The sequence below is a fragment of the Sesamum indicum genome, linkage group LG10, assembly GCF_026168435.1.
Source record: "Sesamum indicum cultivar Baizhima isolate 11 linkage group LG10, ASM2616843v1, whole genome shotgun sequence".
Classification (NCBI taxonomy): domain Eukaryota; kingdom Viridiplantae; phylum Streptophyta; class Magnoliopsida; order Lamiales; family Pedaliaceae; genus Sesamum; species Sesamum indicum.
In genome coordinates this window covers 19,819,795-19,845,704 of record NC_142666.1, presented here as the reverse complement: position 1 = coordinate 19,845,704, position 25,910 = coordinate 19,819,795, and the positions used below count along the sequence as shown (strand labels likewise).

The 25,910-nt window shown below is 36.7% G+C and overlaps 4 protein-coding genes across 4 annotated transcripts; all 4 read right to left on the bottom strand.

Annotated features, from left to right (window-relative positions):
• Positions 1-94: 94 nt before the first annotated feature.
• Positions 95-5,973, bottom strand: SDE3 (P-loop containing nucleoside triphosphate hydrolases superfamily protein). The gene is made up of 5 exons (XM_011092393.3): positions 5,777-5,973; positions 3,607-4,436; positions 3,329-3,499; positions 1,015-2,472; positions 95-765 (listed from the first exon to the last, which is right to left on the bottom strand). Exons 2-5 carry the CDS (start codon positions 4,405-4,407, stop codon positions 376-378), a joined length of 2,820 nt encoding a protein of 939 aa, XP_011090695.2. The 5' UTR covers positions 4,408-4,436; positions 5,777-5,973; the 3' UTR covers positions 95-375.
• Positions 5,974-6,301: 328 nt separating this feature from the next.
• LOC105171321 (proteasome subunit beta type-2-B) lies at positions 6,302-9,219 on the bottom strand. Its single transcript, XM_011092392.3, has 3 exons — positions 8,905-9,219; positions 7,582-7,705; positions 6,302-6,806 (listed from the first exon to the last, which is right to left on the bottom strand). Exons 1-3 carry the CDS (start codon positions 9,060-9,062, stop codon positions 6,471-6,473), a joined length of 618 nt encoding a protein of 205 aa, XP_011090694.2. The 5' UTR covers positions 9,063-9,219; the 3' UTR covers positions 6,302-6,470.
• A 2,095-nt stretch (positions 9,220-11,314) lies between these two features.
• Positions 11,315-14,261, bottom strand: PAP85 (cupin family protein). The gene is made up of 7 exons (XM_011092391.3): positions 13,726-14,261; positions 13,211-13,639; positions 12,897-13,072; positions 12,728-12,808; positions 12,368-12,634; positions 11,767-12,070; positions 11,315-11,680 (listed from the first exon to the last, which is right to left on the bottom strand). Exons 1-7 carry the CDS (start codon positions 14,159-14,161, stop codon positions 11,493-11,495), a joined length of 1,881 nt encoding a protein of 626 aa, XP_011090693.2. The 5' UTR covers positions 14,162-14,261; the 3' UTR covers positions 11,315-11,492.
• A 6,047-nt stretch (positions 14,262-20,308) lies between these two features.
• LOC105171319 (type IV inositol polyphosphate 5-phosphatase 7) lies at positions 20,309-25,512 on the bottom strand. Its single transcript, XM_011092390.3, has 13 exons — positions 24,845-25,512; positions 24,654-24,741; positions 23,980-24,048; positions 23,672-23,780; positions 23,486-23,590; positions 22,607-23,390; positions 22,321-22,514; positions 21,962-22,070; positions 21,689-21,837; positions 21,277-21,528; positions 20,927-20,997; positions 20,706-20,843; positions 20,309-20,617 (listed from the first exon to the last, which is right to left on the bottom strand). The coding sequence occupies exons 1-10, from the start codon at positions 24,872-24,874 to the stop codon at positions 21,306-21,308; spliced, it is 1,860 nt and encodes a 619-aa protein (XP_011090692.1). The 5' UTR covers positions 24,875-25,512; the 3' UTR covers positions 20,309-20,617; positions 20,706-20,843; positions 20,927-20,997; positions 21,277-21,305.
• Between the last annotated feature and the right edge of the window lie 398 nt (positions 25,513-25,910).

The window sequence follows — 25,910 nt, the reverse complement described above, 5'->3', positions numbered from 1 at the left end:
GAGATCAAATTTCTGCCTTTTTTCTTCCCTTTTTCTTCTTTTACATATATTTTAGTTCCACTCCATGCATTCTAAATGTAATTGTGGCTCATCATTCTTAAAACTATCAATAAGACATACCACCAAAACTTTTATGTAGAAGTTTAAACTCTTGTGTCAATCCCATGAATCCTATACTGGCGCACTTTGTGTCAAAGTAGATAAGAAGAGCAAAGATGCATTGGTTTTCATGACCATAAAACAAAAATTTATATATATATACACAGAGAAATCAACCAACTTTCTGTAAAATCTGCACTGGGGAACAAATTATCTGCAACCATCTGACTTTCAGCTTCATCACTAACAGTTCCTGCGGTCTCTTCTGCATTAAATTCACACCCATGGCACATCAGATGGCACAAAATGGTCTTCTGCTTCAGCTTGAGGAATGCCAGATGGCTGACTCTGATGATCTTCCTGAACCCACTGACCTTCAGACGGTTTCCAGTTAGCTTCGTCACCCCATTGATCTTCGGAAGGCTTCCAATCATCCGCCTCTTCACCCCATTGTGTTTCAGAAGGCCGCCAGTTGTCCCCTTCCTCATCCCATTTTCCATTTGATGGCTGACAAGCATTTTCCACCTCATAGCCCAAGTATGGTGCGTCTGTGTGTTCAGTCCCTGCAGGTCCTTCCAAACCGAAAACCTCCCTTTCTGGGAGGAAGCAACCTTTATAGGAGCCATTTTCCACACAATACCATAAGAGATTGTTCCAGTTTGAGTCCTACCATATTCATAAAACTAAAAGTATTAGCAAATATAAGAGCAATAAATTTCCTAGGAAATGGACTCTGGTGATGTCATGACTGTGAGAGTAAAAAATAAAGGAACATTAGCTTTTGTTTACCTAAGGAAGCAGAATATACTAGTCTATGAATAGTTAGCAGATATGGAAATGGCATCAGGACTAGTAACAGTGAAGTTTGATATCACTTTAAAAATTAGTTTATCACAAATAGAAGTTCAAACTTACCTTGCAGAGGATGTGCGGATTTCCAATAACTACGAGCAAAGATCTGGCTCGGGTAATAGCAACATTGAACCTCCTTGGGTTGCTCAAAAATCCCAAATAGTGAACCCTGTCAAATTCATTATGTTTTACAGTCGAACGGACAGTAGATATAATAATTACCTGCCTCTCTTGTCCCTGGAACTGTTCGACACTTCCAACTTTGATGTTGGGCTTACCAATGTTTTCTAGTGCACCTCTTATTTTGCAAACTTGTTGCCTGTAAGGTGTTATAACCCCAATATCATCCTCTTTCAACCCCCTTTCCTCTATTAGAAGTCTAATTATCTCAACTACCTTGCTAGCCTCAATTCTATTGAACCACGAAGGATTACTTCCTTCCCTTTCATCACAACCTTGAATGCCTATAAAAAGCAATGGAAACTCTTTATCTGGGAGGAGGTCTTCCCAGGAACTGGAAAAACTTTTAGTTTCCTCTTTGCATGGGATCAATTCCCCATCATAAAACAATTCTGAAGGAAGGCGTAGAATTGCCTCATGGGTCCGGTAATTCCTAACAAGTTTCGTCATATAATTCTCATTTCCACTGCTATACAGTTCACAGTCAAAGAGTCTCTCCAAATACGAGGTTCCGAGTCCAAAGCTTTCAGCATCTCTAGAAAATACTACAGGGCCTAGCTGCATAGGATCCCCGGCAAGAACAACAACTGTATCCTTCGAGTAAAGGTGGGATAATGGAACCATTGTCTCTGGCTCCGAAGCTTGGCCTGCCTCATCCAAGAAAAAGTATGAGAAATGCCCTCTCCTGATGCCTTCTGCATAGAGAAGCGAGGCGCTTGTATATGTTGATATAATGATCCTATACTGCTCCAGGTCCCAACGTGAAGGACACTGGAAAATGGAATCTTCAACACAGCAAAACTCAATGTAACTGGGGTTGACATCTTCAAAAGGACGTGTGTAGGCGTTAAGCCTAAAGATCTCATTCTTGTGAAGCTTTGCTGATTTATCACCGAGGAGTCTTTCCAATATATGATCAGCTGCACTATTTGAAGGTGCACAGACTAGAATCCGAGCATATCTTTTGTTATTGTAAATCTGCAGGATAGCTTCGATAAGAGTCATTGTTTTGCCTGTACCTGGGGGCCCATGAATTAGATATGGAAATCCTCCTTTGCAGGCAAGGATCATCTCAACGGCACTCATTTGCTCCTCATTGAGGTTGCAAGACATCGGCACCATTGGTTTGTGTTGCGCTAGCCTGATTTTGGACGACAAAGATGGAAAAAGAAAGTTCCTGTCCAAACATTCAGCAGCTTCAACAGCCTGATACAACCGGCGCATACCTGTTCGATTATAGGTGAATTGTACATTATAAAGGTCACTATCTCTGTGACTATTATGAAATTTTGCGTCAAACTTCAAGTATATTTCTTCAGCCTCTACTCGGTGAATGTAACCCTGTGAAACAACCACAAAATTTTCAGCATCCAGAAGATCAGAACTTAAAGCATGTAAAACCAACAGCAAGGTTTCCATATTTTAAAGAGAAGCTGCATGCAACAAAGTTAGTAGCATAACTTTTTTCTATTTAGGTTTATGATCAGAAATTCCCAGCCTTATTTGGCTCTTCACGTAGAATACCAGCCAGTTTACAGCCAAAGATCAAACATGCATCCAATCTGCTCGAGAACAATAAAATTGTAGGCCTTAAGATCCTTCCTAAAAGACTGACTCCCCAACTTGTTCCATCAATTGATGACAACTAATATTAATGAATCACTTTATCATATTCAGCCAGTTATACAATGTGTTGTCACTTTTGCTTGAGTTAATCATTTAAGACCTCACTGATGACAAAGGGTTGGGCTCTTGGTTATCTTCATTTTACATGCTTTTTGTCAAAAGAAGGAAAAGTGAGTATATTCACCATGATAACTTGTCACTCCTGCCCACATATTCCTCTGCTTTATGTTTCAATCTAACAGAGGAAAAGGAGAATATACAAGCAGATCTTTTGTTCTAGACCCTGACCTACAGTGAGCAAATGCGAAAGCAGGAAAAATCAAAGCAAACAAGCACAATAGAAATGGCTCTATTTAAGAGGATTGGATAATTTTTGGGTCTTAAGTTCACAAAGAGAATTAGATGTGGGGGGGAAATTTTAGTAATACAAAGAAATGAAGTCATTGGGACCACCATAAATCTTCGTAGAAGATGGAGCGCTGGAGAACTGCATTGCTCCAAGATGGATCATCTGTGAGTCATCAGATAATGGAATTGAGTAAACCAATGGGTCTATGCAGTTTGGACCAACCTGATATGCAACATTTGAACTTTCGTCCTCCGTAGCAAGTTTCACAAATATATAGTCCCCGTTAACAAGTGAAGGCCTTTTCTCAGCTAGTCCAGGGACCTCAACAGACAAGAACTGGTTCCTTTTCCTCTTCATAGTGATGCACTCCATGTCATAAGCCCGCATGTCTTCCTGGAGAAGAAAAGGGCTCTTAATTGCTAACTAACGTGAGGGACATTATTCCATGAGAAATACACAGGTAAAAAGAGATCTACGTCCTAAAATGAATTGGCACAAACCTCTAACTTTATCTCTTCCATAGCTAGTAAAGATTTGAAGAATGGACCATAATTTGTCTCTGTTAAACCCTCATGGACTACATCGGGGATCTGCTGGTTAATTACGATGTCCCGGATTTGTGCTGGAATAGGATAGTCAGGTAGATGGTATTTAAACCCACGATTTGAACCTCTGGAAGGACGGCGTCCCACAACATATGCAGCATCTGCAGCATGAGCATTCACCACATCTTGTTTCTTTTTCCTAGATCTTCGGTATGGTTTTGAAGATGATAGAGACTGGGAGATTTTATCTTCTGCCAGCACAAACACCAGCCTTTCTATTGTCTCATCCCCAACACTGAAGTGCACAGCGGCTGAGTGCAGACCTATTTCCTTAGGTTTGCATGACAACCAGATAGTCAGAGCCTGATCTGTTCTCAGCACTCTGTCTTCCAAGGAGAATGATTCCATGAAATCTTGGATGTATTCCACGTCGGATTTGACTGTTGGAGGCTCCATTATGGAAATTGTAAATGAATTCTCTGGTTTAGAGTCATAAATACTGACTGACCAGAGATCTAATGGCTCACCAGTAGTGTTTTTTATAGTAATCGAGTCAAATAGTGTCTCTCCAACAAATCCTGATTGAGGTTTTCCTTTAACTAAAGGAAATGGAACAGATATATTGACTATTTCACTCTCCTCAGAAGGATTGTAGCTACAAATAGATTTACAATTTTCAATATCTATGAATCCAATGTCACCTTTATCTCCAATGACCGAGTATTCATCATCTGATTTATCACGAACTGTACCCATCAATGACTGCAGGAAGCTTTCTAGAAGCTCTGCAAGATTCAATTCAACCAGCTATGTGAAAGCAATCTCATCATCTCTAGCAGAAAATCAAAGTATTTTGATTGGAAAAAAAAAGGTGAACACCCAGGATAAGACTCAAGACAATAATTTCATTGGACAGGTAATGCTGCTATATTAGATATGTTTACATATAGATGACTACCCAAAATGAAGGACAAATTGGTGGAGGATCAAGCACTTAGCTTGGGACATCCTAAGGGATGGCATAAAATAACTATTTTGTCAGATGGGTTACATTTGCTTCTCAATTCATGAAGACATTGTGAATATTGATCTGATGTGTTTGGAGAAAATAAACAGCCCAATATACTGGTTAAGATTCTCATGAGATGTTCAGAATGAGAGCGTTGTGGACACAACACATTCATGTATCTAAGAAGTAAGCAAAAACTGAGTGCTACGCCTCATCAGTCATCACATACTGCATCGCAGAAACATAACCTATTCACAAGTTTTTGAAGGAGCTAAAAGCCAACATATCTGAAAACATTGATTATGCTGATATATCTTAAAAACAGGTTTCGCTAACTCTTCCTTCTCCTTTGGCAATAGAACTGCACAGGTAATGCATTCTTTAATGCAAAAACTATAATTTTTTCATTTAGAAAAATACACATATAGAAAATGAAGACTAAAACTTTAAAGGGATTAACTGATACAGTGGTAAAAATTTGACTACCTAGAATTGTCAAAAGCAAAAAAGTATCCTGGAACTTCACTCTCTGTTAAGTAAAAAGAGTTCACTCCACATTCCTCAAGCCTATTCCAAAACCAACCGAGAACCGACTTCATGCCGAAGATAAAACCGAGATCAGTTCAGTACTGATGAAGAAATAAACCTTATAATGCAGAGGTCAACAATGTATTACACTGATGCCCAGAATACCCCACTCAAAGCCAAAGCAAAATCAACAAGAACATTCAATTGATGAAGAAATACCATAAAGGCAACAACCAGTTTAAGTTAACATAAATTCATGACCTACAAATGTATTTATCAGGTGATCATATTACACGTAAGAAAGTACTTCAGATGCTCCAAACCCAAAACGTCAAATCACAAGAATTTCACCGAAAACAGAAACCGTATTTTCTTCAATTGGGTCCTCAGAAAACATCAATGCAGATCGAAGCAAAACATATACAGACTCCGATTACGCATTCAAATTAAGAAAACCAATCAAGGGTTCTCAGAAAAGAAAAAGCAACACACATAACATGCCCCACGTTCTTTAAGCTAAGAGGAAGTTATTAAGAACAATTGCACGCACAGTTAATGCAAGCGATGAAAAGGGTCAACAAAACGTACTGAATCAAACAATTCTTCCCTTAAACGTTGAATGATTAGTTCCTGAGTTTGGAGAGGAAAGTTGAAGGGGCGAATGCGAACTGGGAGTGGCAGTAGAGTATTGAAATAGCAGGACGCTGCGGGTGTCCAGGCAGTGGTGGGCCTACCGTCTATTCCTCTATGTTAAAGTCTACTATTCTTTACCTGGTACTAATAAGTGACTTTGTCCTTCATTTAAGTCACCGCTTAGTGAATGGGACTACTAGTTACCATACTCCTGCAAAGCTCGTAAAATATTGACAAATTTTGGTATTTTTATTACTAATGACATCCGTTATAAAATTTTAACTGGGTCTTATTTGATTTGAACCCAGTTTTTGATCATGTACTTCACTTATGTGAAGGGTATTGCTAGTGTTTCCGGGTCATCATAGTTTATTAACATGATCCAAAAATGTGTTGACATGGCCAACTGGATCAATTTCGTTATAATTTTCTTTATTCATAAACTGGTTTTGGCGGGGTGGGGGAAAGGAAATGTAATAATGATGATAAACAAACTGAAGCATACTCTCAGCAAGGAGGACATCTCACATTCACAGTTCATTAAGCGCACATACATTTCCCCAAACTGCAAGAACAAAGCATTTCCAGTATATGGAGATGTAAACACAGTCTATTGCAATTTTCAGCAGCAATAAACAAGTAAAGAGCATCATGCTGCGGTAGAAACAGGTGCATCCTTGATAGACTCACGCCACGCGAATTCTCTCGCCCCGTCCTTGTCAACAATTTTGATTAAAAAGTTTGGAGGGGCTATGACCAGCCTACTCCTTATTTCCATTATGCACTTATCGACCAAGTCAATGGCCTCTTCAACTGTCATGTCACGACGGTAGTGCCTATCCATCATGGAGAGGGCAAAGTAGGATCCATAACCAAATGCTGCTTTATCAAGCTTGTGAAGGGATGCAATATAATCGATGAAGTAGAGAGAAGGTCCTGTCTCCTTATCATATCCAGCCAGAATGATATTCACCATGTATGGATTCTGAGATAACCAGAAAAACAGCAAAATGAAAAGGTCAAATAAAATACAAGCAATAAGCAAAATGTTGTGAATTGAGCGTGATCTAATTTCATTCTTCTTCCACTTTTTGCATAATGTCTGAGCACCTATCTTATAGTTCCTATTCTTCTTATATCATCACTGATCCGAACATGCAATACAGAGAAAGACCAATGTATTGTGAAAGTTTTGATAAACCTAAGAATTAGAAAAGGCAATCACCATGAACAATCAGCTAATATTCTTCAAGTACTTAAAGCCATAGGGACTAGGGAGAAGACAAATTAATGGAAGTGCTAGAAGAATCTCAGGTTGGATGTTGTTTCATGGTTTTTACTCAAAGTCTTGCAAAACTTCGAAGAACCAAACAACTATCTTTCTGAAGTTAAAGATACTCTTTAGGCTATCAATTTAACCAGACATAATTGTATCTTTACATTCTTGAGGTTTTCCTATCACAGTTACAAAAACAGAAATCACTCAGTCGACGAAGAAAGAAATGGATAAAGAAAAAGATTGAAAATAATATATATCATCAACCATGTCCCTGAAGTCCAAAAGTATATTCTCAAGTTCAAAACATACAAACTGGCACCAATGTTAATCTATGCCCTAATCTAAAACTTCATGATCCCAAGCAATCTTGCAAAGGATTGTAACAGTAATAACAAAGTAATCAAGGAAAGAAGTCTAAGGGTTAAAATTTCTACTAGATAGATCAAACAGTCATAGAGGAATCCCTAAAGAACTTTATTACCTTTCGCAAGGCTGTGGCAAGCTCGCCTCTGGTGAAGTTTGCAGCAGCTGCAGTCGTCAAAGGAATGCCATTACGAAATTGGTACAACGATACATTCTTCTGTATGTACTCTGTAAACTGAGCCCTAAGACACCATTCCATCAAAGTTAATCACTTAAACTTATAAACTTATGCGATAGAGCTTCAGCAAATCAGAAGAGCAACTAGATAAGTGATTCAGAAAAAGAACTAAGCATAACAGCTAAGAATTTTTTTTATATAGAATGGAACATCACCTTGTAAAACTATGATCCGATGATGGTATTTAATCATGAACACTCCAGAAACAAATTATTATTGCCCCCAAATGTAAACAAATAAAGTTCAATCAATTTGCCAAAATAAACAAGATGGCAGAAAGAAAATATCTTGGTTACAAACTTAGAATGAAAGCGACACCCACAATATTTTTGGGATTAAAGGCAATTTTAGTCCACTAACTTCAGCCATTTCCCATTTTAGTCCCGTAACTTCCTCGGGTCCATTTTAGTCCTCTAATTCCTTGGTGGCTTTTGAAATTTTCCGGCCAATTGTGAATCAAAATTGAGCATTTTCAAAAATTTGAGGACTAAAATGGAACCCTAAGAAGTTACAGGACTAAAATGGGAAATGGCTGGAGTTAGTGGACTAAAATTGCCTTTAATCCATATTTTTGCACTAGAAAACAATGATCAGCTCACTATCAAACATAAAACTAGCATACATTACCGAGGAAGGCCTAAAGCAACTACCTTGATCGTTAAAACCTTCACTCACTACATCTTGTAAGTTTTAGAGCTGTCTGTTGCACCAATAGTTTATTGTCAGTTAACCCTCTCCAAATATTAATAAATGTTTTTTCTAAAATTTTAACTCATCATAGACTAAGTTAAAGCTTAAGAAATTTCAACAGACTTACTCTCTTTACGTACACAATTGAGAAAATATGTTTTCATTTTCATATAACACTGATTGCAATAATTCGTAGTATTTAAATATTCTACCTTAACCATAGCATCCCAGCACAAACTATAGGAAAGGGAACCAGGCGTTCTCCCAGTTATCTCAAATCAGACATATTTCATCCAATTCTGAGTACACTTTTCTGCCCAAAAGATTTACCCTAATCTTACAATGATTGTACACATCGCGCGCGCAGAGACTCCAACAGAATCAGTACATTAAACATCAACAAACAAACTACATCAAAATCAACCAAACACGCTCAATGACACAGGCATACAAAAGACCAATAAAATAAAGAAACAAACACATATTGGTAAGCAATTGGGAAAAGGGATTCACCGGTCGCCGGTCTCTCCGGAGGCTCCCATGAGCTTGTGAGAATCTAGCACCATGATCTTATCCTCGTTAGTCTTGTGAACGAGGATGCTGTGGACTGCCGATGTGTCCGCCGCCACTATGGCGAAATCTTTGCCGACCAGTCCAAACACGGATTCCATTTTTGCTCTCTACTGAATATTTACGCAAAGAGATATCGATTATCTCCTGATTTGTCAGTCAGATCTGTATTTGATTTTGCCTTCCGATCATGTTTTCCTTTTCTGTGTAGGAGGGAAAGCGTCTTGGAGAACAAGAAGCCTGTTCGCAATCACGCTTTTCCTATGGGCTTTGGATTCTTTTGAGCCCTATTTGGGCTGTTTCCGATCCTTCTGTGGATGAGTTGGGCCTCTGTACTGTGGGCTACAACAATCAGGTCTCTCAACCTGGGCCTTAAATAAATCAGATAAAATTAGAAAATGGGCCTTCATACTCTTTTTTGAGACCAACTGGACTGGAAACCTTTGGGCTCTCCTGAGGCGGACAGACTGGCCCCTTTATGGGCTACAGACGAGTTCTAACTGCGCTAGTTTAATTTTCTTGGCCTTTCGACATGTATGCAGCTTCTTCGGGTTTTTACCACTATTTGGGCCTTTTTTTGTGACAATGATCTGTAATTAATTTCTATTTAGATGAGAGTGGATCCCCACAATTCCCCTTTGTTTTGTTTCAAAAAAAGAAAGGCTAAATAAATCTTTCGTTTCACGTTATGGCTTGAAACTGCTGTCCATGTGTAAGTTTGCTTTGTGCTTTGTCTATTTTCCACGTTGATGATCAAGCCTAGGATGTAAGGGTCAAACCACTAGTTCTCCACTTAAATGTTAAACATTTAAATCTCATTAAAATATAAAATTTGTTGTCTTATGTGAGTGTATTATAAATTAATTAAGATTGATTGAAAATATTGATTTAATGAAAATTGAGCTTATCATTTTATGTGTATGTATTATGAACTAATGTTATTTATAATACTTAATTTAGTGAAAATTTAATTTAATTTTTAACAAACTAAGGTCTTGTTTACTAAATTAGATGGGGATGATAGACAAATGCATGATATAAATATGGGTATGTTTGTGATGCAACTAAAAAATGATGCTCAAGTCCAGTTGGAGCGTTCTTTTAAAGAAAAATTCAGTTGGAGCGCAAAGTAATAAAGTAATGTAATAGAAATTAATAGGGTACAATGAGTGAAATTGAGAGAAATTACTTGTTTCTTTTGTGAGAAATGGGAGAATGAAATTGACTTTTTCTGTTGGGAGAGCTTGCATTTTATAACTAACTCCTCAGTTCGTTGGATAAATCTGAATTCTCAACGGGTTTGATGGAAGGGTTATCTTCTAGCAGCTGGAATCCCTAATTTTCGTGAGAATAATAAGAGAGTTTATAGTGGATGAGGTTCCCGGATTCCCATCGATGTGGTTACCTTAGGAATAAGGATTCCCCTAACCCTTCTCCTACAGTCACCATGTGTTCCTATTGCTGTTAGTACTTAATTATCCGATCTTGTGGGGCTTGCTAACGTAGCCTGAGAGGTCCAATGTGGATGTACTTGGACGACCATCTTTAAACGTCTCATGGTATGGTTTGAGTGTGATTGGACCCCTACTTTGGTTGGGGAACTTGGACCCCTCACTTCCTCGTGCGCTTGGACGGCTTTCTTCTTGTCATAGACTGGACGGTTTTCTTCTTGACTCTATGTCACTAGGCCTCCTTAGACCAATTTACTTTCTAGAGGGACCTTCCATGTGAATTTTTAGGACCTCCTACTAAATTTTCTCGAACACCTTAGGCCTTTACTAAAATTGGACTTCTCAATTCTTTTAAGGTTTTTTATGTCTTGTACTCTTTTTAGCTCTCGCACTTTCTTCGTTTTCTTCTTCGTAATATTTAAGTATCTAAACCGGACTTAAATTATATTAGCTCAATCACAGATTAGGTAAACAAACTAACACAATTTTAATTAAATTGATAAATTTTTAAATTTTGATCAAAAAAATATTTAAATAATTACTTCAACTTAATTGAAATCATTACAACAAATAAAACCCTGTCTAAACCAGAAATAGATCGCAATCTCTGCATTGACTTCCAGTTTAAATTAGCTTAGTCCACGACCTATTATTCATTAAAACTTTTGCTTCCCCAAGTATTGTAAAATAAAGGTAGGTCATTTGGTGCTCAACTAGATACGGATCCCTCTTATATGTGCAACTACTAAGTTATTTGATGAAAATTCATTGAAAATTTCGAACCCCAATATCCCTTCGAATTTGGACATCTACTCAATAGCGTTTTTACATTACATCAAATTATATGTTAGAGAAATTGAATTTCCAGACCAAAACTAAAATCCTCCGACCCCAAGCAACAATTAGAATAAAAATTGGTCCATTTTTCACAAGAAATATACAAAAGGTTTGAAACTCCATCACTTATTATAGTTAGCTAAGTACATATCGCCTCACCTTCTTATTTATTCACACAAACTCATCGCACAGCTACTCAAATTTACATCAGAAAAGACCAAAAGTCATCATCGTATCTTCGGATCAAAAGCCAACAAAGTCCAAAATCGAAGCCACATAGTGCTCTTTTCCCCTCTCCTCTCCCTGTCCGGGACCAGGCAGAAAATACGACTGTTCTTGCCTTCTGAATATCTCCTCTACCTCTCTTGCCGGCATCTTGAACGACAGCTCTTTTGCCTCTGACTCAACCTGGTTCCATATGTTGTCTTGTCCTGCATTATTACATCAAACAAATAGTTTACCTAATTAATTTTGTAAGTAAAACACGACTTCGTGAATACACCAGGTGTGAACGCACCGGCTAAGAAATATTTCTGATTGTAAGAACCCTTGATCCCGAAGCTCACTAGTTGCAAGTTCGAGTCTTGGGAGGCAATCATAGCGATAGGATGGCCGGCAGGGACGATGAATGCGTCGCCTATGGACAAACGGGCACTCACCCTTTGGTAGCGTACATCAGTTGTTTCTCCTTGCCTTTCTTTCCTCCCTTGTTTGCTTCGGGCTGAGCGATGAGGGCATGCCATTTCAAAGCGGCCATTCCCTCCTACCACCAACACCAACTTTGTGGACCTTGAGTTGTAGTAAGGTGCTACCATTCCACCCTTCATGTTCCGGACAAAAGAAAGTCAGTTTTAGTTGCTATATGTTCTGGGAAAAATAATAAACGCCCTATGATGTTTCATATATTACAAAAAAGTTTATCAAGTTTAAAAAATTACACCAGTACCCCCTATAATCATGTAATTTTAAAAAATTGAGCATCTATTTTAAAATTTCTTACACAAAAATCGGATTTGGTTTGACCAAATTCGGGTTCCAAGTTAGAATTTCTAAGAACTTTTCGGTAACTACGGCTCAACCTAAAGAATATAGTGAAAAGAGAGACTAATCATACATACTTTGTTGATGTTCATGAATCCAACTGAAACATCCAGGTCTTTTAGCTGCTGATAATCATTGGGAGAGGCCTCGAAGTACTGCCCGTATCTGTTGGAGAACAAGGGCCGTCCCTCCAACAGATTGAATGGGCCCCAAGACTCCTCTCTTCTTCCCCTGGAGGACTCTTCAGATTCTTGGCTCAACGCCCTGATCTGCTCTTTAGAAGCCCTGATTATTACACCCTTCTTCTGCTGTCCAAAAAGTCTCTTCAGCCTGTCACTTGGAACCTGGAATGACGAATCCAAGTAAGCCAGGAATTTTGATGACTTAAGCATGAAACAGAGGAAAACAATATTTCATCCGGAGATTTTCCTTCTTACATTGAAGGCAGCCTCAAGAATCTCATTGCTGAAGGTCCTGTAGAACGACTCTGGATTTTCTCCTCCCACACCAAAGTATTCCTAGATACATGTATATATATCATGATGTCCAGTCACTTCCTTAAACCATATTCAATTTAAAACGAGACGACATGATCCAGGTAGTTACCTTAAAGCGGCCTGGAGTATTTACAGGCTGCAACAGCTTCAAAACATATAATTTTTCGTTGTCATCGCGGTTTACCAAGTACACGATTGACCCAGCAGGGACCCTCATTACATCTCCAAGCTTCACGTTATAGGATTTCCTTCGATTCTGCCACACGTAGCTTATCGTTCCTTTCCCTGTCACGAGATGCATAGTTCAAACATATATATATACCCCTCAAAAAACCCCTTAGTTCAAGAATACTGAATTCCCATTATAATATCTGTAAGTATATATGTATATGTACATGTGTATATATGATGTAAAGAACTCACCGCCGGCGACGACAAGGACTGATTCAGCGTCAAAGTGGTGAGGAAGCACGAATGTATTGGGATTCGCCTCCAGAACCGCTAACCGATAATTGTCGACGCCCTGGAGGAGCTCAGACTTCTTGGAAAACCTCTCGAGGACTTTGACGTTCCCCTCTTCAGTTCTGTACTTAGAATCAAACCTCTGTGACTCGAAGAAGTATGGATTCTTGCCTTCTTGTTCCTCTTCTTCTTCCCTTTCTTTTCTGGGATTCGTCGAACCTCCTCCTCCGCCGTGCTCGCGCCCTTGTTCTCTTTTCTGCCTTTCATACTCCCATTGACATTTCTGCTGGCAATACTGCCTTTGCTCTCCACGTTCTTCTCTCGCGCATCTGCTTTGGCACTGTTTGTATTGCTGTTCGGGATCACGGCGGTGATGATTTTCTATTGTACCTGTTTGCAATACTTACGATCATATATGATTACAACCGTGCAAAATATTTCAGAATTAATTAACAAAACAATCAAATTCTATGGACCTTCACCGCCGCCACGTTTTTCCCTTTGCTGCTGCTGCTCGTACTGACGTTCACAGATTCTTCTGCACTGATCAAACTGCTGCCTCGACCCCTCAGTCTTGCCACACTGACTCAGGCACTGCTCATACACCTTCCTGGGCTCGTCTATCTTCGGCACAACCGTCTCCTCACCGCGGCGGCCGCCTCTCTCCTCTCGCTCCTCTCTCTTTCTCTCCTGATACTCCCGCACGCATCTTTTCTCACACTGGCTTAATTCATGCTCGTTCTCTCGTCGCTTTTCGCAGCTGACAAAGCACTTAAACAGCCCTTCTTCAGCTGATTCCTCCTCTCCTTCTTGCAGCTCGGGGTTTGTGTAGCAGTGGGAGGGAAGGAGAAGAAGAGAAAGAGTCAAGAGAAGAAGTAAAGAGAGTCTGGTGTTGAGGTTGATCATAGCCATTGTTGATGCCAAGAACAAGAAGTTTGTGATGATGGGGATATATTGGAATGGAAAGAAACGGTGATGATTTATAGATTGGGGATTTGAGAGTAGTGTGGTGGATGATCATGGTGGGGTTTAATGAATTTCGGCATGCATGGTTGACAAGTGTATAACGAAAGAGGAATATATGCATGCATGGCATTGTTGTGATTTTAGACACAAATTTAATTAAATCGCTCTAAAAGTTTATATTTGTTGGTAATTTAATATTAATTCAATTAAAATCTCATTTAGTTTCCATATGTCTAATTAGTTATTTTCTTTTATTAGTCATAGGTTTGAGCATTATGACCAATTGATTTCAAATATTATGTAACTTTTGTCATAATTAATCTACTTGTTAATTTATTTCATTGCGAAATTGGACAATGGATTAAGGGATTATATAGTTTGGTTTATCAATATTATTATTTTAATTTGATTATAATTCAAATAATAAAACTCCACCCTCAATTTTCAAAAAAACAGGGCAAAAAAGAAAAAACTTTTTTATTTTGTTCATAGAAAGATAATTTAAATTTTTCTTTTTATAAATGTTTATTTCCGCATTCTACAGAGGAATAAATTACGTTTAACTCCACATATAAAGTGAAATAGAACATTCGACAAGAATCGCGACAAAAGATCCAATTCGACTGCAAACAATCCTATGCTACAAAGGGATAAGTACGACTTCGGTAGTAGGTAGACAACAAGGTTGTGTAGCTGGGACGTGGAAATATGGAGCCGAATGGATAAGAACTCCTCACCCCTGCTTAATTCAATCATTTTTATTTTTGTCTAAATTTACTATTTTTGGTTACAACTTTTGTTTTGAGCTATGCACAAAACTAACGTGGACGGGTCCTGTTCAATTTGCTAATATTTATGACTTTAAAATTATGAGTTTCGAATTTTAACAATATATAGGATATTATTTCAATTTAATAATAAATATTATTTGTTTAGATAATATATTGAGTTGATATTTGTAGATAATTACTACAATTATTCACGATTGGTGGATGTAAATTTTTAATATTAATAATTATAATTTAATTAAAAAAAATACTACTTTATTATTTTTATTTAAAAATAATAATAATGATAATATACATAATATAGTAAAGCGACCCAATATAACAGTACGACCACATTCAATTTTTACTTTTTGTGGAGAGAAAACAAACCTTTCCCCTACCATTACATTATTCAATTCAGAGAAAGAAAATTCACGATACGACATGAACAATTAAAATTTGAATTAATTATTCGTAACTATTACAAATATATATATGTGTATTTCTGCTTGCTTTATACATATATAAAGTATGATATGAACAAATTTTCTTTTCCCCTTCTCATATACATAATCAACACAATTATGTATAACTCAAAATTTGAATTCAATACTGAGACTCTCAGTTATAGTTCAAATCATTGGGTCGTGGGTTGTCCCATACTAGGACGTGAACACTGATTGAAAGATTACAGTTCCATACAATCATTAATTATTAATTTGTGGGGATCATTACATTGTAAGTGAGTCGACATCATCCATGATTAATGACGCATATAGGGGCATCCTCGTCGTATGACTTAAGCACACGTCCTGTTCCATGAAAACACTTGTCACTGTGCATGCACTTGTACGGTTGTTCATCATTCAAAGGAAGAAAATAATTATAATAAATTGTAATTTGTGGCATATTTAGTATAGGTGCAGCTTTTATATATATTATTTAAAATAAAATATTTATTATTTAATAAAGTATATATAAAATAATAAATTCATATTAAATTTATAATAAAATATTAAAATTAATATACTGAAGACACTAATTCAACCCTTTTGAATTATATATAATATAGATAATAATAATAAGACCACATCGAATAATTAGAACTATGCATGATGACGCCACGACAAACCAATTTGCCAAATTAAATAGAAAAATAAATATTTTTTATTATTTAAAAAATTATATATACATTCTAAAATTACTAATTATCTAATTTTTATATTGTATTATAGAACTATTTGTTAGATAATTATTAATTTCATAAAATATTATAATTATTCAAATAACAAAAAAATATATATAAGTAACAAATTTCAAAAGTTATAATTTACCCATCATTTAATTATATTCCCAGTTCCGCGTCTCAATTCAACCAAAATTGTATGAATATTTTGGAATATAATAATTATTATATTTGAAGTTTTTCTTTTGGTTATTTCAATATTAGTCTAAAAATAAATTCCCTTGCTATTAAATATATTCTTTTATTCATAGAAATTAGTATCGGTCACAATCTTATCAATTTTGTTTCTAATATTTTAAATTTGGACAAATTACAACAACATCCATTGAGATTTGGCATGAGTGCAAATATCTCCTTGTTGTTTGAAAAATTATCAATACCTTTTAATTTTAACGGTTCGTCTAACAATTAGCTCAATCCATTAGATTTTCATCTATTTTTTGTGTTAAACTGATCAAAATACTCATATGAATTAAATTATAATTTTATTTATTTTTTAAAATTTTTAATTTTTTATGGACTAAATTTTTTATAATTTTTTAAAAAAATTCATCCACCAGTTCAATTTTTTATAAGTATTTAAAAAATAAAATAAAAAATACAAGAAGAGCAAAGTTGATAATTTTACCTCCATTCAAAAATTACATAATTTTATTAAGTATTAAAAATATTTATAATTTTTCAAACAATAAGGGTGTATTTATAATTATAATAAATCTCAAAAGAGGCAGTTGTATTTATCCTTTTAATTTTGCATAAATGAGGCCGAACACATTAGATATTGAATATTTAAATTGGATTTGGGCCAAAAGCAAACGGTACATTTATAGTTTGAAACTTTAGGCATTTGGGCCGGCCCTTCTGAACTGGGCCGCCATTTGATCTCCGAGAAGAATAGCTGTTCCATTCTACAATAATAATTAATTTTTAAATTCTTTTTATATAGAATTATTTGAAATATTTTAATTCTTTTTATATAGAATTATTTGAAATATTTTTAAATGTTTTTTCCAAATCAAATTATTCCACGTAACCTTACAGCTTCAATGAAGTGTAATTATAAATTAACAAAACTCCAATAATTAATTTGTGCATTGAAAACGTCTCATTTGCCAGAAAATGTATTGATAATTATGATATCTTGACAAAAAGTTATAATAAATTCAGATAAATTTTAGAGGAGATATTTATAATTATACATGGAATATTAGTGCATTGCAACATGGTACTTTGGTATAAATTTTGGAGGGGACAAACGGTGTTGATGGTCCTACAAAAGCTGGTCTTGATTGTATCAGAAGAAAAGCAATTCTTGACCTCCCAACATGCCCTGAAACCATCCACAGATAAACAGTCCTAATGATCATGGAAAGTAGTGATCCAACATGGGTGGATATCCCCAAATTATGCACATTTTTTTCTTTCAGCAGAATATATACAACTGCTTAAAATAAGCGATTATCAGCTTATTATTGAAAATAAATTAAAAATAGTGCTTTTTATTTTTAATTTTTATTTTGAACTGTTTAAATTAAAAGTCATAAACATCTTCTACCCATAAGTATTAATTTGTTTTCCCAAATGTTTCAACTTCAATATTTTGTCACTTTGAAATTTTGTTTTCAAACATTATGACTATTTTTACAATATATTTTCACCAAAAGGCACTTTATTCTGCAAAGAAGGTAGAGACATGCAAGGAGTGGTGTGAGTTAAAGAGAAAGATGAAGAGGGTGTCCAAATAAATAATGGTCTGGAAATATCTGCAAAATTGTCTTTTATTTTTTCTGTCTAATTGAGTTATGCTGTCTGACTATTGCAGAGAAAATAGAATGTAAGGAGGGGGGGATTGTCATAATTAATCGGTGGCAATGGGCATCAAACTTTTCAGTGTGAGTGTGGGTGTGGCATTAGCAGCAAAAAGAAAGCTGCATCTGCTTATCATCATCATTACCTCCCACTCTAAAACCTTTCATCCTCAATTAATTAAATTTTTTTCCGATTTTCCTTTGATTTTTTTAATACTAACTATCCCATAAAATAAGTAATAATTTTTCCTTTTTAAAATATATTATAAATAAAAAAAAAATATATAAATCAACCCAATCATACTTTAAAAAGTTAAAAAAAAAATCAACTTAAGGTCAACAAATATAGTGATGTAACAAATTGCAGTTTGAGAGTCAAAAGTGTATTTTTCTTTATTAATATACTAGCCGTTGTGGCACGCCGAATTTACATATATATAATAAACAATATTTCATACTTTAACATATATTATATAAGAATAAAATATATAAGTCAATACATTATATTAAAAAATAAAAAGAAAAAAAAAACTAATTTATCAGTTAACGTAAAATTTTTAAAGTTGAATAAGTTAGTTATCTTATCAGTTTATGGACATTTTTGGCTCTACAAAAATTAATTCGGTGATGTTATTAACCAATATTTATGAATGTGTAAGACCTTTATATATATATATATAGTATAGATAAATACACATATATGTGGGTGGGTGGGTGTGAGAGATTCATTTTTCTCGATTATTTTTAATCTCTCTCAAAAAGAAAAAAAAAAACAGTAAAGCAGAAAGTTTTGTCATAAGGGTCAGTAATTATTTAAAATTGAAACATTTGAAGGATATTTGTTCCTTTATCATTTGAAAGGTGGAATCATTCGAATTTCGATTACATGCATGCTTCTAATTTTTTAAAGAATGGGTTTAAATAAATTAAAATCTCGACATATTTTATATATTACTGCAGCAGTTACATTGAAGCATAAATGCCCTTTCAAACTTACATCAAAATTCAAAATTTTGAAAAATAAAAGCTAGATATCAAACAAGTTTTGAATGCATAATTCCCCATTAATGGCGGACAATTTTTTTTGTTTAATATAGAACAAGAGTAAGAAAATTTGATTCGTGTAATTTCTCAAATTTAATTTTTTATTTAAAGATACATAAGAGATATTTAAAAATTATGCAAACTATACATTACATGAAAAATTATGCACAGAAATCGAGCATGCGGCGATATAATATAATTCACAATTTATTTTTACGGATTTATGAGGAAGATTATTAGCGTGACAGTACGTAGTTGACCATGCGCCTGGCTTTATTCCTCCGATGGTGCAGTAGGGTGATGCTGCCCCTCAAAGTGGTGCAGAAGCTTGTCAACATGACAGCCCACTCGGGTGGGCGTGGGACTAAAAGCACCTAACCCCCACCCCCTACCCTACATGCGTTGAAGACGACCCTTAATTAGTTCACAGTTGACACTAACACAAGCAACCATAATTTTACCATTAGCTCCTCATCTTACAATGATGGGAAGAATCCTAAAATTCTATGGTCTAGTGTACGTTTCTAGTGCATCTGCCTATTAACAATCTTCAGTTGCCTAGACTGCTTTAGACAACATTGTTACATTATGCACTCGAAAGGCGAACATCAACCTCTCTATTGAAGGATCTTACAAGCTCATGAAAAATGTTATAAAATTACTTTAACCCCTTTAACTAAATTCGAACGGCCTCAAAATTCGTGCAATTATGACCATCAGCGTACTGTGGGACCCACATGAATGCCACATAAATGATTATGATTGTCCTGAAAACTCATAAAAATGGCCCATAGTGATGGAAAGAAAAAGACAACGAAATTACGGATCTATCATCACAAGATTAAGGACAACCACACGAGAATTGAGGGACTCAATCGAGATCTCATACTCGTTACCATAGGTATAACAGTTACGATATTTCACTCGGATGAGTTCTATCGTAATCAGACTACTTTGTTTGAGGAGAACTGACATCTTTGTCTCAACTCGATTTATTACAATCACTACTAGGGTCATACCCTGTTCGGATCTCAGCTGCATGTTGCTACATTGTGAAGTGATCATAGAATACTTGGCAATAGCATCTCCCCAGAAGAAAAACACATCAACACTCACAATACATCTGCAAAACCTGTCTTTTACTTTTTGTAGGTTGTAGTGAGGGGAGTAGCTTTGTCTTTTAATTTTTCAGAAGAGGAAAGAATAAAGCAGACAAAGAGCATGATGGTGAGGCAACCAAGAAAACAACTTTTCAGCAAAATCATTGGGCTACAAACAAAGTGGGAGGGCCTCTTACAGCAACATTCAGTACTATATTTCTCCTATCACGTTAGCAATGAGTGTTACATCACATTCTCACTTCTCTTCATTTAAAACAGAAAGGTAAGAAAAGGGGTATCATTATTTTCACCATATCTCTAATTCTCTTCTTGTCAAGAATCTCTGTCCTAACAAATAAAGAATCTTCAGGGTTGAAATTTGAAAAGGAAAACAAACAGGAGCCTTGTGTTCCCACTTCTGTGGCTTTAATTTCATCCTGCAAGACAGCGTTTGATCGTTAGCTCGGAAGCGAACTCCTCCGTCTGAAAGAATAAAAAGCAAGTAACGGGCGATAAACACGATACCTCATTGTAGGAATTTGCCAATCTTGAAGTTGAATTAGACTCCAAAACAAAATGCAATCAGTTAGGAGGAAATAGGGGTCAGAGGTAATCAAGCCACGTTGTGTGAAGTTAGCAGGTTGAAATTGTAAGTATCTACATCTGGTCAAGATATGAGGAAGAAAAAATTAGACAAAGATCAGAAGTGCACAGCAGTATGTAGAAAGTGAAGAGAAAGGACTCACCTTTCTCGGGTAATGGGCAAAGAGACGTCCCCATCGTTCTTCAGATTGAGTTTCTTGAAAGAGATTATCGCCTGCATATGGGGACCAAAAATGCATAAGAGAAGTGAATAAGAAAGCTTAAAAAATGCGAAACAAAACAAAGGGATCAAACAACTTAGTGCAAAATCAACAATATCCATATGGAAAATAAAATATTGGAAATTATGCATATTGCGATTGTAAATGTGGTCTAGATGCATTTTGCTGTTTAAGTTATGGTGAGGAGGAATAAGACTTTTATCGTGTCAAACCTGCATATGGATGATAATGTTACTATGATACTTAATTGCGAGGGTGGAGAGAGGGCATACCCATATCAGAATCGTCGGTGTTACATTCCTTAGAAAAAGCAGAGTTCTGTATAGGCATGCGAGTAAGGCAACAGCTCTTCTACTTCAATTCTTGAGCTTGAGCAACTCATGCTTTTTCTCAAACGGTTGGGGACTGACTCTATTTCCGCCCAAAACACACTGGAAACTGGTCTATGATCTGAAAACCGTGATTCGCCGCGGACATATGATAATTGCTGGAGGCCACTTCCATACCATAAAATTCGGTCACACCTTCAGATATTAAGTACCCCCATCAGCACTTTGTTCAGCAACAGATGCAATGCATCCAAGCCAAATTATACAGTTCTCCATGCATTTAACTTGTATTATTTTCAGTAAAAAGTGGATGCAGGAACCTAGAGAAGAACAAAGTCATGCTAGGTGTACTTACCATGCAGGTGTTCTTCGTTTCTCTTTTGGGTGCATATCATCACCAGCATATCTGTCTGAATTATGTGAATATTTATATGTAGGTGGGAAATATATCTTCCCTTCTTTCCACCCATCAAAAACTCGACCTCGTCTCTGCTCTATCCTCAGCTGCCAAGGGAAAGAAAAGATTGTTCAGTCGAACGAGTATTAGCTAGTGAACAAAGAAGATCAGGCCAAATAGTTTCCAATGAGCTGAACAAATTGCTCATTGGTGAGAGAATCAATGCCTTACTTGGTCCTTCTCTAGTAGAGCTCTCCAGTTTTGCATTTCAATAAGTGCTTTGGCAGACCGGTATGGCAGCGCTATTCGATAGTTCAGATCGCCAAGCCAGATAATTCGACTGCATCCAAATTTTGATCATCAGTAAACAGCAAATTAAGAAAAAGAAGATCAATTCTTGAAACATTATTGTTCCATTTTAACTAGCATAAAGACACCAAACAACCACATGTCATGTACATTTGATTAAAAAATAATGCCATGAAACATTATTGTTCTATTCATCATTTGACTTTCTTCTTTCTCCTAATTAGGAGTTGAATTAGGGGAACAAGGTGATAGAACGAGAACAGAAAGCAAGCGAATCTTACTCATGTTGAAGGATTGTCTCAGGGGATTTCTCGTCATGGATGCCATTAACTCGTGGGAATCTAGTTTTCCTTAGGATCTCCATGAAATCAGCATTTCTGCGTAGTTCATCACCTTCTTTCTGACCAGATGTCAGGTGACTGCACACAAAGCAAAGGCTGGTCTGATGCAATAACATGCTTATTGAAATGGATCCCTGCAATAAAAGGTGGTCACGCCTCTTAGTTAATTATTGCAAAAACCACACAACGACTAGCAAAGACAACTGTTATTAATGTAAATGACTACCTTATTACCAAGGTAGCCCATCAATCCTCTGCCAACACAGGAAACCTTTATGTTCCTAACATGTTCCGTCAACTCACTTCGGACCCAAACAGTGAGAAAGATGCCAACCATTTGCTTACTAGCAACTAAAGAGTATCTCGAGCGTCCAGGCATAGCACATGCATCTTCTGCCGGTGCATATGCACTGTAGGACATTGGAGAATATAAAACTGTACTGGGTGAATCACCAGGGAGATAATCTTCATCCGAACCTAATCGTGAAAAATCGCTTGCTCTCTGACCCCAAGAGTAGTCACTTGGCCGCCGACTAGAGGAATAGTCGCTTGCCCGGGGACCAGAAGAGTAGTCACTTGGACGGCGACCAGAAGAATAATCACTTGGCCTCTGACTGGAGGAACAGTCACTTGGCCTGTAACCCCATCGCATATTTGGGTCAAAATCACTAGGCCTATGACCAAAAATTACCCGGTCACATACGCTGAATCTCCTCTCAAGGCGAGGTTGTTGGGCTGAAATGTCATTCTCCATTCTCCAGCATTGTGGCGTCTGGAACGATCGACGAGGTAAGAAGGTCGAGGCTTTGTGCCTGGTTGATCCCTCAAAATCAGCATTCCACTCAGCAATGGGATCAGGAACAGGTGATGGTGTATATCGGCCACTGCCCCCACTAGTGCCAGGAGCATTGTTTAACGTTCTCTTTATCAGAGCAAGCCACTTCTTGGCAGGACCATTGTCCTCAGCTCCCAGAATATTACCAGCATTCAAAGGAACTATTTCTTGAAACCTATGTTTCGAGATGGGAAAAAGAAAAGTTAGCTATAAAAGAATAGGCAAGGTTGGATAATATCCAGTCCCTTGAATCATAAATCAAGATCGTACCCGAGCACATATATGTCAGCAGGAGGAGCAGAATGTAGCCAATCATCTAAATTCATATTGCTTGGTGGTGATTTTCCTCCCACATTCCATGTTGATACAAAAACACTACTCAAAAGATCAGAGGAGTTAATAACTTCAAGAAAGAGCTAAAGCCTAGAAAATGGAAACATCTACCAAGGAACAAACCTGTAGTTCTGCACATTTATAATCTGAGGGTGGTCAAGATAACCTCTCCCCCTCCTCGAACGGGAGCGTGAACGGGAAAAGGATCTCTCTATGTTCTTGGTTGATTTTTCTGAAAAATCAAGTCAATAATCTCTTCAAAATCCTTGTCATCAACACGGAGGAAGGTGCAATATTTTCACACATTTATGAATCGACATGTTATTATTAACAGAGTAACATGTCTAACGCCCTAAAAATTTTATCGGAGTTTCATGGATGATTGAAACGTTGCAAGTGTAGACTCGGAGTAGAAATATGATGCTACTAACCAGTTTTACTCTTCTTGACTGTGGATGGTTCCCTCTCAGGAAAGCTGTTCCTCCATTCCACATCACCACCTAAGGAGAAAATAGATACTTTTTGAACTTCAATTCTCAAAATTAAACAGTAAGCAATCGCAAATCAATTTGTATTCTGCTATTTTAAAAACAGAACAATTGAACAGAATCCCCTGTAGTTGACAGTATTTCTTCAAAGGCAGATTAAACAGAAACAATAGATATTCCCGTAGCAGAGCCCTTCTCAACATAGAGAAATATATTCAAATTAGCATTGCTGAGGTAAGAAATAATTCATTAAAATTCAATACAAAAAGGAGCTATTTGATTGTTTGTGAAGTAAGACAAACACGTGAAAGACAAAACAGGATCATTGGAAACTCGGCCAAATTGTTTCTTTTCATTTGGATTTCTGAGCAGCCAATTAATGATATTTATATTATTATAAGGTAGTAAAGGCAGAAGTAAGACAAAATGAGGAGAAGAAGAACACAGAGCTACAAAAACCAGAAATAGGAAAACGAAATTAACAAAAAAATTCAAAGTGCAACCCATTTCAATAACAAGAAATCTGACAAAAAAATCTCAATAAAGTAATCAAGAACTCCAAAATATTGTAAACCCATTGGAAAATTGGACACACTTACTCAAGATTGAATACTCACCTCCGTAAACAGCTTCATCAGCTTGAAATTCATCACTTTTGCACTTGATATTGAACCATCTTCTAATCAATTTCTTGGACCAGGAGAGCTTCACATAACACCAAAAGAAGAGAAAAACTCATCTCAGCAAAAAGTAAACGGAAATTTACATTTTTCCCAGAAAGAAAAACAAGACGGGGGCAAATAGAAACCTTGCTTTTCTTGGAATTTTCATCTTTCATTGTTCCAGAATCCTCACTACTTCTTCATATGGTAATCTGTATACCCTTCGCCTCCCACCCCCCTTGTCCAAAAGAAATTTGATCTTTGCTCAAATCAACTCAAGAAGAAATCGTGGAAAGGAGATACTCCAATAATACAAGCCCTTTAAAGTTCACTACTGTTCTCTGCCTTCAATTGTTTCCAGAACCAACTCTCATGCAAAAAGTGAAAAAACTGAAATGGGCTTCCTCAGGTTTCATAAAATCTTCAGTTTTCCAGCATTCTAGTTCCTGGGCATCTCACCATGAATCTCACATCAAAATTCAATCTTTTTTTCGTGAATTACCTCTGTAATGCTCACACAACTAGTGTACACACACAACACACACTGAATGCGACTACAGCAGAGAGAGGAGAGAGTAGAAGCCCGACTTCAGAACCCCAAATGCGAATGAGCAATACAAAAATGAGACAAGACCAACTTAAGAACAAGACAATGCAATTATGAGAGAGAGAGAGGGAGGGGAAGAGAGAGAGAGTCTCAACTCTCAAGGGGGCCTTTTCCTTTTTCTTTAATTTTTTTTTTTCCTTTCCCCCTTTTTCTTGAAACACAGCCTCGTTCTCAGTAGCAAAATATAAGTAACAGCAAAGCATCGAATTTGAATAGAATAAAGTGCAGGGGCAGCCATAACATAACAGGCACTCTTTCTATCTCACTCACGCACACACCCACATTGGTGTGTGCGTGCTGCTTTCCCTTTTCAACCCAAACCCCAAGGCCGGCCCAGCATGATTGATGGGGCAACTTGGGCACGTCGTTTTGCTAGCCTTCAAAGCCTAAAACGACCTGGTTAGTTGCCCGTGTACCTGCCCTCACCGGTCAGCAAAAGTGTCAAGAGAGTGAGATTTGGTAAAAAAGAGTAAATACAAATTTGTTTCCCCTTTGGCATTCGGTCTTGCCATCAAAGTTAAAGCAGATAAAGAGAAAGTTTAGTCCGTAGCAGCAATAGTAGCATTGCTGTATTTCATTTTTTCTTTCTTGTGTTATGTGTGATT